This window comes from Hyalella azteca, unplaced genomic scaffold (genome assembly GCF_000764305.2).
Source record: "Hyalella azteca isolate HAZT.00-mixed unplaced genomic scaffold, Hazt_2.0.2 contig14192, whole genome shotgun sequence".
Classification (NCBI taxonomy): Eukaryota; Metazoa; Arthropoda; class Malacostraca; order Amphipoda; family Hyalellidae; genus Hyalella; species Hyalella azteca.
In genome coordinates this window covers 189,855-201,755 of record NW_025944084.1, presented here as the reverse complement: position 1 = coordinate 201,755, position 11,901 = coordinate 189,855, and the positions used below count along the sequence as shown (strand labels likewise).

General features: G+C 36.4%; 1 protein-coding gene across 1 annotated transcript; it reads left to right on the top strand.

The window, feature by feature from the left end:
• Positions 1 to 638: 638 nt before the first annotated feature.
• LOC108674678 (STING ER exit protein) lies at positions 639 to 9,503 on the top strand. The gene is made up of 5 exons (XM_018162639.2): positions 639 to 710; positions 3,974 to 4,155; positions 7,753 to 7,976; positions 8,642 to 8,839; positions 9,224 to 9,503. Exons 2-5 carry the CDS (start codon positions 4,035 to 4,037, stop codon positions 9,383 to 9,385), a joined length of 705 nt encoding a protein of 234 aa, XP_018018128.1. The 5' UTR covers positions 639 to 710; positions 3,974 to 4,034; the 3' UTR covers positions 9,386 to 9,503.
• The last annotated feature ends 2,398 nt before the right edge of the window (positions 9,504 to 11,901 follow it).

Below are 11,901 nucleotides of genomic sequence, written 5' to 3'. Positions count from 1 at the left end.
TCCCTTACCGAAACTTTTTGCTTTTTTTCAACGCTCTCTATCAGGGCGTTCCACACCAAATCTGCTGAACCGGCTTTACTTTACCGAGGTTTTTTCGTTTACAGTTAATGTCTTTCAATACGTCGCAATTCGCAAAAAGTACAGTTGCAAGGTGATCTTGACAGGCTGGTTGACTGGGCTGATAAGTGGCAGCTGCGTTTTAACGCTGACAAATGTAAAGTTATCCACCTTGGCAAGAATAATGAACAGCAAGATTACAGTATGAGAAGACACGGCTGCAACGACAGAGTGATGATGTCGAAGTATACATATAGATAGAAATTTAACTTCAAGTTCATTATAAGCCTAAAGCCAAGGTGGTTATACCACAGTAGAGGCAAATGCCCAAGTTTAGGTTGGTGTCTGCCTCCTAAATAAATTAAGAGCAAACATGCATTTTAACTTGAATAAACAAAATGAAAACTGAGAGTGATCACTCTAACAAAAAAATAGAATTAAGAAGGTATGGCATTAATTACAGACTGCCAAAGCGCGTCCATGAAGATAGGTGCATTCACCATCAAGTTACAATGCCAAAAACCTATTTACTAACCCATGCCTAATGATAAGCATGGAGAAAAAGAATCCAATATGTTACAATTTAAGAACTTCGGAAATTTCCTACAGAGTAGTCCGAGCGATCTAACTTGGAAGCAATCCTAAGTTTTGGAGTGAGTATTTTTATTGAAATTAAATTTTTTAACCAAATGCTTCTTGCATGATAGTCACTTAGAAGTTTCTCAATGTTAACAGTATTAAAAGCCATGCAGAAATGTAAATTTTTAATAGGTTTTAGGCTAAAATTTAGGCTCCTAAGCATTTGAAACTAGGACTCTCCATTTGAAATCCTGAATTCAAAATTTTAAAAGGAAGCCAGCTGCTGTGCTGCAACTGAAGACTGACCCGCTCCTAAACATGATTTAGTGTTGAAGCAGCTTTTGTTTGAGAAGGTGCTAGTGTGTTGTGCAGTGAGGCGGCGCTCGGTCCATAAAGAAGCCTTAATTGTTTCACAATGTCATAAGACTGGTTCTTTTATATGACCTATAGAATTGCACTATGCTGAGTTCAGGGTTGGTGATTTTTTTTTAAATAAAAAAATAATAAAAAATCAATGATTTTTTTATTTTTTCATGATTTTTTTTATTTGATTTTTTCAGCATATTTGTCTTTTTGAAGTGTTATTTTTCATGTTGTATTAGCCTACTAACAATAACAGTATATGGATCATAATGGATGGCTAAAAAGGGCACTTATTGCCTTCAATAATGGCCAACAGGCCAAGGTGGTGTTTACCACTAAGGGATTTTTGGGTAAACAATTATTGATAAGTCTATTCATTAGCTTTGTAAAGTTTGTAAGGAGCAAGGTAATGAGCTAAATATTGACCATTTAACTGGCTTCAATATGCAAAAACACTTCCGGAATGCAGATCTTCTAAACATTGAAGAGTCACATAACAGATAGGTAGCTGATAGCACAGTGCACAGCACTATCAATAGATCTACTACTACTAGTTTTATGTCCTATAAATCTACCAGACTCTACCCTCTATACACACTGACTGGTAGTGACTGAGTGACTGACTGCACTGTTCTCATTTAATTCAGACTAATAAACCAATACTAAACATAAACTGAGTCTGAATGATAACCAAACAAACCTCATACGACTTGAAAGAGACTTAAGTTACGAGAAAAGCTAACGCTGTTTGAAATAAACATGTGCACAATTCAAATATTTTATAGGTATCCATTCACTGCATTTAATTATTTTATATATAGTCTTATAATTGTAATTGTTTTGTTTCTAGTTTTAAATTCACATATTTAAAGATTTAAATTAAATATTTTAATTAGAATACTTGTATTAGGGTGGAAAATCTTTCTAATTGCCTAAAAGGTCAATACAATCTCAACCTCTCAAATACGGGGTGGACAGAACCAATTGAGCAGTTTTGATGTAAAATAAAAGAGTAATGGAGGTACATAAAGAAGAAAGTTTAATTTCCTAGAGGTTAGCATAACATACCATTTAGAATACTAACCTATGTTTTGAAAACAATATCTGGAAAATGGGGGCTGTTAGCTGCAACACACTGTTGGAGTCATTCTCAGACAAGGGAGTAAACGTAACAGTGAATTCCGATTGCTATGCTGCAATGTTGCAAAATTTCTTGCAGCCCAGGATGGAAAACATTGTTGAAAATGAAGCATTGGTAGACGTGTTGTTACCGTGCGTCTCTAGCGGGTGAGACAAACTCGTTGTCTGCTTATGAATTTAGAGGTAACTATCTAAGTGAAAGGATAATGAAACACTTTCTTCTCAGAATGTCAGCTTTAAGATGAGACTAAGCATGTAACTGCAGCACAACTCAAGTAGAAACTATATTCAAAGATTTCAGCAGCTAATTACTTTATATCTAGTTACTTAAAGAACTCTCCCACCCGCTTCCCTTTAAAGAGACATCATGAACGTAAATATTGGCGTACAGCGATGGCAGTGGTACCATTGGAAAGCGCAGAATTCCAGCTTTCAGATGAGCACAAAAACCGAAAAACGCCAAAATTGAAAATTTTAGGGTAGCCGGTCCCCTTAATCACATGATTTAATCATTTTGATTTAATCATTGCCAACCCTGCTATGCTTACACTCATTGCAACTGATTTCCAGACGAGCTTCACTGCATCCTGATCCATCCAATGCAGGTACCGGAAACCTTACTGTGTGCAATTGCAGTCTTTCAGATTTTCAACTAATTTCTAAATAGTTGGCCAAAGACTGGTAAATATCTAGAATGCAATAATTTCAATCCAAATGTGTTGGCAAGATCTTCTGAAGGTGTAAATTTTGCTGCTGATGTGTCACCAAAGATCTTTCAATATTCATCCACTTTCTGCACCCTGGAATTCTATCTATGACTTTCTATGCACAATTTTGTGATGACCGATAATGAATTAATTTTTCACTAGATGAATTTTTTTTGCTGAAAGATTTAAATTCAATCAAAATTCTTTGTTTTCAAATAATTTTTTTTAACTGTAGCCTTTGCTATCCAAGGTTCTACTGTAAATGCATTTTAGGGGTGTCTCATATTATCCCATCATGTGGATATGGCTGCCATTTTTTGGGGGAATGAGCTACGCAAATTCTGTCAATCATGTTTTTAAGCTAGCACATGTGTGCAACTTTTATGTAAGTAAAATTTTTCAATGCAGCAAATATTTTTTTGCTACAAACCTTAGTAGAGGTACTCTGTGCCAATGTTTTTAGTTTTGCAATATTTCAATTAGTTAGGTGCTACAACATTTCTACAAAATGTTGAAGGACTGTCCCTTATTAGTTATTACCCCCACCCATCCCTTATTACCCCATTTAACAGTCTCTTGGATATTATTCTTGCTTACAAAGTTACTAGCAGGCATCATCATACATATGAAATTAATGAAAATATCAAGTAGATGTGGACATTAAAAATGAACTGATTCTTAAAAGTCTCTGGTTTGTTTCTATGTTTGCCACTATGTAGTATGTAGTAAGAAGTTATTAACAAAAATTGCTCAAAACCATCCCTTATTATCCCATTTGATGATATGTAATCTGGGCAACCACCCCAGGGTTAAATATTTTTTAAAATAGTGATATACCGTACCATACTTCTGAATTTAAATTTTATTATCGTTGCAAGTGATTTAAAAAAAACACTTTTTCATGACTTGTTAACAAGATCACCTGGAAATTTCCAGAATACTGTTAACAGTGAGTTGATGATTAATTAAAGTGTGGTCAAATTCATTTTGAATCAGGGAAAAAGGGTAAAAATTGGCTTGGCTGATACTAATGCTAATGATTATTATTCTCCATGATTGATGTTCCTTGTTTATGTAATTCTGTAATTTTTTTACCAAAAACTTAAGCTAATAAATTTTTATTGCAGTTTCTGAATGAATGCTATTCACTCAAGGCTGACATAATAAAAAGATTACTATCTTAGCATCATGCCCAAAATTGTATCTGGCAGTGTTGTAGTCTCAGATTCTCGGGACCAAGAAGAAGTCAAAGAAGAGCGTCCTCTCACAGTTTATTATTGCCTTTGTGGACATATGGCGCTTATTATTGGTAAGATAATTTACTAATGATTAGAGGTGTAATTTTTTTGTTTACATTTTTTGTATTGTGAAAATCATGTGGTGGATTTTGTATTTGTTTTAAAGTTTGCACGTGATTTTCTCACATTTCTCTCAAATGTGAACTAATTAATAGCAATATAAACCCCCAGCACATTCTAGGTTACGGTATTTGATAAGGACAGTTATAAGGAGGAATGAGATTACATTGCATTTTAGTCTCTTATTTCATCTGCATTTTCTATGAGATTGGCTAAAGTATGAATAAATTAATCATATTAAATCTCTTTATTTGATAAATTATTGAATACTGATATCACTGATTTCATGGATTGCAAATTCATGATCACTGATTTCATGGATTGAATCACTGATTTCATGGATTGCAAATTTACAAGGAATTTAAAAACAAAGAAGACACTGCAGAGGCTCAGCATATATTTACAAAAGGCAACATTTGAGAGTACAACTCTATTATCTGTATTATCCAAAATTCAAAATTCCAAAATAGTTTCTTTTATGAAAATATGGTGAATTTTTTCATAGGACTTGAAAGGAGACTTAAGTTATGAGAAAATCTAATACTGTTTGAAATAAACATGTGCACAATTCAAATATTTTATATCCATTTACTGCATTTAATTATTTTATATATAATGTTATAATTGTAATTGTATTGTTTCTAGTTTTAAATTCACATATTTAAAGATTGAAATTAAATACTCTAATTAGAATACTTGTATTAGGGTGGAAAATCTTTCTAATTGCCTAAAAGGTCAATACAATCTCAACCTCTCAATATAAAGAGTGGGGCAGAACCGATTGAGCAGTTTTGAGGTAAAATAAAAGAGTAATGGAGGTACATAAAGAAGAAAGTTTATTTTCCTAGAGGTTAGCATAACATACCATTAAGAATACTTATGTTTTGAAAACAATATCTGGAAGATGGGGCCGTTAGCTGCAACACACTGTTGGAGTCGTTCTCAGAGGAGGGAGTAACTGTAACAGTGAATTCCGATCACTATGCTGCAATGTTACAAAATTTATTGCAGCCCATGACAGAAAACATTGTTGAAAATGAAGCAGTGAGAGACGTGTGGTTCCAGCAGGATGGGGCTACAGCTCACACAGCCCGAATGTTACTCCATGTTTTGAAACGCATGTTCCCAGACTCTGAGGGGTGATTTACAGTGGCCTGCAAGGTCACCTGATTTGAGCTTTTGCGATTTCTTTCTTTGGGGACATCTAAAAGAAAGGGGTTCAGAAGTCGCCCTCACATCCTACCACAGCTAAGGAATGGATTATTGCTGCAGAGGTTATGGCCATACCTTGCCATATGTGTGAACGTGCTGTAGAAAACTTCCGAGAATGACTCCAACAGTGTGATGCAGCTAACAAACCCCATCTTCCTGATATTGTTTTCAAAACATAAGTATTTTAAATGGTATGTTATGCTAATGTTGAGGTAAACAAACTTTCTTCTTTATGTACTTCCATTACTCTTTTATTTCGCCCCAAAACAGGGTTGGCAATGATTAAATCAAAATGATTAAATCATGTGATTAAATCACTTGATTTTTTTATAAAAAAATCATGATTTTTTTCGATTTTTTTTATTTTTTCATATATTTAATTATATTGAGTGACAGTCTTTAATTTATATTGAGGTATTGTTACTCATGGTTCAGTATAAATGTACTATGAATGACAAATTGGTATATAAACTTGTTGTCTTTAAGTGTGTGTATTAGGTTCCAATAAATTGAATGTTTTTGGTACAGAGGCATCAAAGGTGCAATACATTGTATGTAGCTAGCAGCTTAGCTAATTCTTATAAGGCTATAAGTAGTCTTCAACTATTTGGACTATTTGTTATATATTGATTACAATATACAATTTAAATGTGTTACCTAGCTTATACAGGGTGGGGCAGAACTGATTGAACAGTTTTGAGGCAAAATAAAAGAGTAATGGAGGTACATAAAGAAGAAAGTTTATTTTCCTAAAGATTAGCATAACATACCATTTATAATGCTTATGTTTTGAGAACAATATCAGGAAGATGGGTTTGTTAGCTGCATCACACTGTTGGAGTCGTTCTCAGAAGTTTTCTACAGTACGTTCTCACATATGGCGAGGTATGGCCATAACCTCTGCAATAATCCATTCCCTTAGCTGTGGTAGGGTGTGAGGGCAACTTCTGAACCCCTTTCTTTCAGAACCCCTTTTCTTGTCCCCAAAAAAAGAAATCGCAAATGCTCAAATCAGGTGACCTCGCAGGCCACTGTAAATCACCCCTCAGAGACACCAAACATCCGGGAAACATGTGTTTCAAAACATTGAGTGACATTTGAGCTGTGTGAGCTGTAGCCCCATCCTGCTGGAACCACATGTCTCTCAATGCTTCATTTTCAACAATGTTTACCATCATGGGCTGCAAGAAATTTTGCAACATTGCCGCATAGCAATCGGAATTCACTGTCATGGTTACTCCCTCCTCTGAGAATGACTCCAACAGTGTGTTGCAGCTAACAGCCCCCATCTTCCAGATATTGTTTTCAAAACACAAGTATTCTAAATGGTATGTTATGCTAACCTCTAGGAAAATAAACTTTCTTCTTTATGTACCTCCTCCAATTTGTCATTCATAGTACATTTATACTAAACCATGAATAACAATACCTCAATATAAATTAAAAACTGCCACTCAATATATTTAAATATATGAAAAAATCAAAAAAATCGAAAAAATAAAAAAAATGATTTTTATAAAAAAATCAAGTGATTTAATCACATGATTTAATCATTTTGATTTAATCATTGCCAACCCTGCCAGATACGTTAATCATTATTCCTGCCATTGCTCTCCATTCCTGGCAGTGAAAGCAATGTAAATTATGAATACATTCAAAATAATAGCAGAGGTAGGACCTACTGTTTTGTGTTAGATCTGGCATGCTTCTGTTTGAATACAGTTGGAATGAGGGAAGACTGGAGGGCTTTCTTAGGGATTTTGATAGTGTGAATGAATCTGTGAAGCACCTGGTAGTAGAATGTAAGCATGTGATGATAGGACAGGTTGTGAGAGCATTAACACCTACTGAGGTGGAGGTGAGAGTAACACCATGAGAGAACAAGGGAAGAGTGTGGATTACAATGAGTGTGGATTTGTTGGATAGAACAACTGTGACTGGTATTGGTAGTGCAAAAAAGGTATTTGGACAGCACTGATATAGGAGGGGTTTGTAAGAAGGAAAATAATTGGCAAAGGAAAAAAATTTAAAAATGAATATGTCCATTTGAACTATACTAATTCAGGATTTATGACACCATAAATCATGCAATTCCAACTTGGGAAAACCCTCATGCTTTCTAGATGTAGTGGCATTTTAAGTGCAAATGGCATGCAATTTCATTGGTACTTTCATTTTGTAAAATCATCATCCAGGCCTTCTATTAATTACTTTTTCCTTTAATTTTCTGATTATGGTGTGACTCTCATTTGAGTTGGAACTTTTACTCCAAAGCGCTTGTTTGAACAAATAAGCCATATTTACAAGCTCACAGTAAAAATGTCTCATGCCACCAGACTGTCCTCTGGAGAAGCTGCCGTTACGGGCGCGGGATGGAGCACGCGTTGTAGACGGCAACCGCCACGCTCACCGCCTGCTGTGTGATCCTGCTGATGCTGTCTTCCTGAGACGCAAACCTGAGGGAATGGTTGAGAGGCAGGAGCGCTCTAAGTGCCGCAAGTGTTCACTCTGGCTCTTCTATAAGCACGCACCATCGCCTCATCTTACATTTATTGTCAAGGTACCTATGCAAAAACAACCATTCAATTATTTTAATTTTCAATGATTTCAGCTTCAAAAATTATTTCTTCTAAAGCCTTGTAGTTGCTGCATCTTTTTTCTTGTTTCACACTAGGTAGTTTCCCTGGTCCAGGGAAACTTCTCTCATGTTTCCAACTCATGTTTCCACACTAGGTAGTAGGTTCCCCTACCAACATCTCCTGGTAGAATAAGATGTCACTCCAGTGATGCTGAAGGTCGTCGGCTTTCAAACGTCTCTAAAACTACTTCAAATTTAAGGAACATCATACAACAGTCAGAATTAAGCCAGAATTATTTTTCAAGTTTTTTTATATATGAATAAATGCATGTCCTTAAGGATTATGAAAAAATATTTCATTCATGAATGTGCTGGCTTCCCACACTCTAAGCCTTGAGATTGCACTTTCGATGAAGTAAAACTTACGAACGCTAAATGAGACCAATTATAATTCTACTGGTTTGGTGTAAAAAGCTAGCAGTACCTTCCATGGCCAGTAGCGCCTATACAAGAAGCCAATATACAGTAAACGGTAGCAGTTAGTATTTGAAAGTTGCACTGGCGGCCACCATTGTCCTTGTGTACCTAAATGGCGGTAGTTTTCAGGACTACAGACGTTACAACAAATTTTGATTATCATTGACCAGGGTAGCCTGGTGAGCAGCTCTGGCGCAGCAGTGAAGGAGCAGGTGGCCGCTGTGGCAGCAGAAGCAGCGGCGGCAGCTGCAGCACAGCAACAGGGCAACAAGGAACGTGTTACCATCACCAGACATACTCGCAACATGGGCAAGTTCTCCTCTGTTACGGTCTCAACCATTGATGAAGAGGAAGACGAGATTGAAGCTGTAAGTATTGCTCTCTGCTATATCTTAACACTTAGAAAATTATTATTAAACTAACACATTAAATAACACGATGCTGTGTGATCGTTGAATTTAATCTAATTCGTGAGTCTGTTTGCTTCTCAATAAGTCACAATAAGAATTTATTTGTAGTGGCAGGACCAGTTTGTGTTCGTCATAATTGATCTGAACGATTGAAGTACTTTTGAGATGAAGCAAGTCGAACCACGTTGAATGAGAAAGACCACGTTAAATTTAAAAAGAAAATATTTTTTTTTATTGTTGCTCTTGTTATTATTTTTACAGCAAGTTCGGCCACATTAGGATAAAAAATATCCCATGAATTTAACAAAGATGGAAATGTGCTAAAAAAACATTAATTTGTAGCGAGAAGTGGCTGACTCGTACGCCAGCAACGCTCGCATCATCGAGAAGCAGCTTGTTCGCAAGGGCATGAACAAGAGGAAGGCGGACGCCATCCTGGGTGGCAGCACTCCAGCGCAACAGGGGCTTAAGAAAGTGGCTAGAGGGACGCTGCTCAACCAGTAAACATATTTTGTACAGCCCTGATCTCATGTTCATGTTTTGTACAGTTCTGACCTCGTGTTAACGTCGAGTATATATTTTTTTTAAATGATCAATGTAGATAAGTATTAAAATTACTAGATTGCTTAAATCGCAAGTTCATCAGGAAATTAAAAGCAAAGAAAACAGCCAGAATATTACCCATTTCTTAAAAATGAAAACGTTTCGGAGTCCAGCTACATCGTCAGTTCAAACTTTTGGTTTTGAACTTTTGTACTGACGATGGAGCTGGACTCCGAAACGTTTTCATTCTTAAGAAATGGTTAAAATTCTGTCTTTTTTGGTATTGCTTTTAAATTCCTGATCAATGTAGATATTACATGCATTCCATTGAATTATTTCGATAGCACTTCCGCGCAATCGGGCGTGAGGAACTTTTTAGAAGCAGACCTCTGAGCCTCTGACTGCTGTGTGAAAATGTTCTTAGTTTGTGGCTCATGTAGGTATTGTATCATGCTGGCTTTGTGCTCCTGTTAGTTCAAGATTTACGGGAGCCTCTGAAGACTAGTTCAATGCGGCCCTCTCCTGTTAGCTTGGTAACATGTAAAGTTCATAATTTATATTGATTATACGCTTATTAATACGAAGTAAATTGTACAGAGTACAGCTTATGCTAATTCTTTAATTTATGAGTTCTATGTTCAGCCAATTCTGGCAATGAAGTAGTCAAGCGATTCAGTGTAATTTGGATCAAATGGAGTCTATATCTTGATGCAGCGGACCGAAAATACCAGACATTGCTTGTAGGTATTATAGTTAATATTTAATGTGCTTGTATATGTCCGTGTTTACCCTTTATTCAATTTTTTATTTCAAACAACCTAGAGGTTTATTTATTATGATTCCATGGATCTTTCCGCTCATATTTCTGATAAGATCCTACAATTTGGAAATTGTAGGATCCATGGACTACGCTATAATAATAATAATATTGAATTGATTATCGTTAGAACAATTCTGGCTTTGTAGTAAAAAAACTGTTCGTTGTTAAAATTTTGTCGTGAGGTGTAGACAATTGTATATTTCTATCCTACTAAACACAATTAAAATGTTACATTCATTTCTTCATTTGATATGCTATAAAATTGTTAATGGTTTAATGGTCCGGCAAAAGAGACTTGGGTGTTTGCCGCCTCACGTCGTGGCTGTCAGTATCATGAATGAGTTTGAGGGACAGCAGACGAGTGAGTATGGGGCGAGTAGACATTCACGGGACGAGTAAAGGTCTTCTCGTGGTGTTATTTCAGCTTTTATGCCAGTAGGCAACAGTTTGTGGTTCTGACATTGAGCTTATCCGTACGTGAAGGTGAAATTGCCAACTCGTTTTAATTAATTTTTAGAATTCTAAAAAACGGTTGCATAAAGAAAAAAATATAACTCAGTACTCACTGCTGTGCGTGACAGAGAGCGCATTTTCTCGTCGACGAAAACTTGACGTCACGGACAGACGGACATGGCGAGCACAATAGTTCATTTTTTTCATAAATGAGAAAATGCGCTAAACATACGCGAGTTTGGTCGAAAAATAGCCTATCTCTGACCTTAAATTACGTATAAAATTTTCCCGGTTATGCAAAAATTTCTCTCAAACTCCAGAAGAGTTTTTGATTTTATTGCACATGAACTAATGAATAATGATAGACTACCAATCGTGCTTAGAGGGTATAGTCATAGAAATTTAAATAATGATGTATCTTGTGGATAGAGTAGGAATCTGAAAAAAATCACACATTCTAACACGAGCTTTAGTTTGCAGTTTGTGCCCAAGTTTTCGTGGAAATCCGTTCCACGTTAATCATGGTCAAACTGCATCTGGCCTAAAATACTAAAAATATAAAATACTAAAAATATAAAATACTAAATAAAATATAAAATACGATGCAAAATTTTTCCTCTCAATAGAAGCATGAGCAGACCTAACTTAGGCTTATGAGCTGCATGAAGGTAGAGACGCGAGGCAAATGAGTAGGTAGTTCGGTCGGTAATATAATAACGATTTCAGCGTTTATTAGGCCGTAGGTCTGTCGCCGATTCTTATCATCACCGAACATTCACAGCATTTTGCGGTCTTGAACTCGCAACTCACTGCTACAATTCTGCTGTACTTAACCGCCCGGCCCCCTCGTACAGAGCTGGGATCGAACCCGCGCCAGTCTTTGTACTCTAAACTTTAACCACTGAATGGTTGCAAGAAAATATTGAGCCAGCTGGCAGGGCAGCCTGAATAGGTAACGCCCGAGTAAGTGAGGCCGGATGCAGAACAGCCTGCTTATGAGCGAGCACTTCAGTCTGAGACTGAATGTTGTAAGGGTTTTTTGACCATGGACGTTGGATCCAGGTCTCATTTATGAGTTCAATTAGTATCCCACGGCTGCGTTCCCCGGCTAACGGGTTTTTGATGGTTTAATAATACTAATTGCAGTTTCAGCATAAACGACTTAGCCACCGTGGCTGTCTCCGATCCTGAAAGTCGAAGAACT

Coding starts and splice junctions, on each gene's coding strand:
- LOC108674678 (XM_018162639.2), top strand. CDS start 4,035: ATGCCCAAAATTGTATCTGGCAGTGTTGTAGTCTCAGATTCTCGGGAC. Junction 4,156..7,752: donor ACATATGGCGCTTATTATTG/GTAAGATAATTT, acceptor TCATGCCACCAG/ACTGTCCTCTGGAGAAGCTG. Junction 8,840..9,223: donor AGGAAGACGAGATTGAAGCT/GTAAGTATTGCT, acceptor ATTAATTTGTAG/CGAGAAGTGGCTGACTCGTA.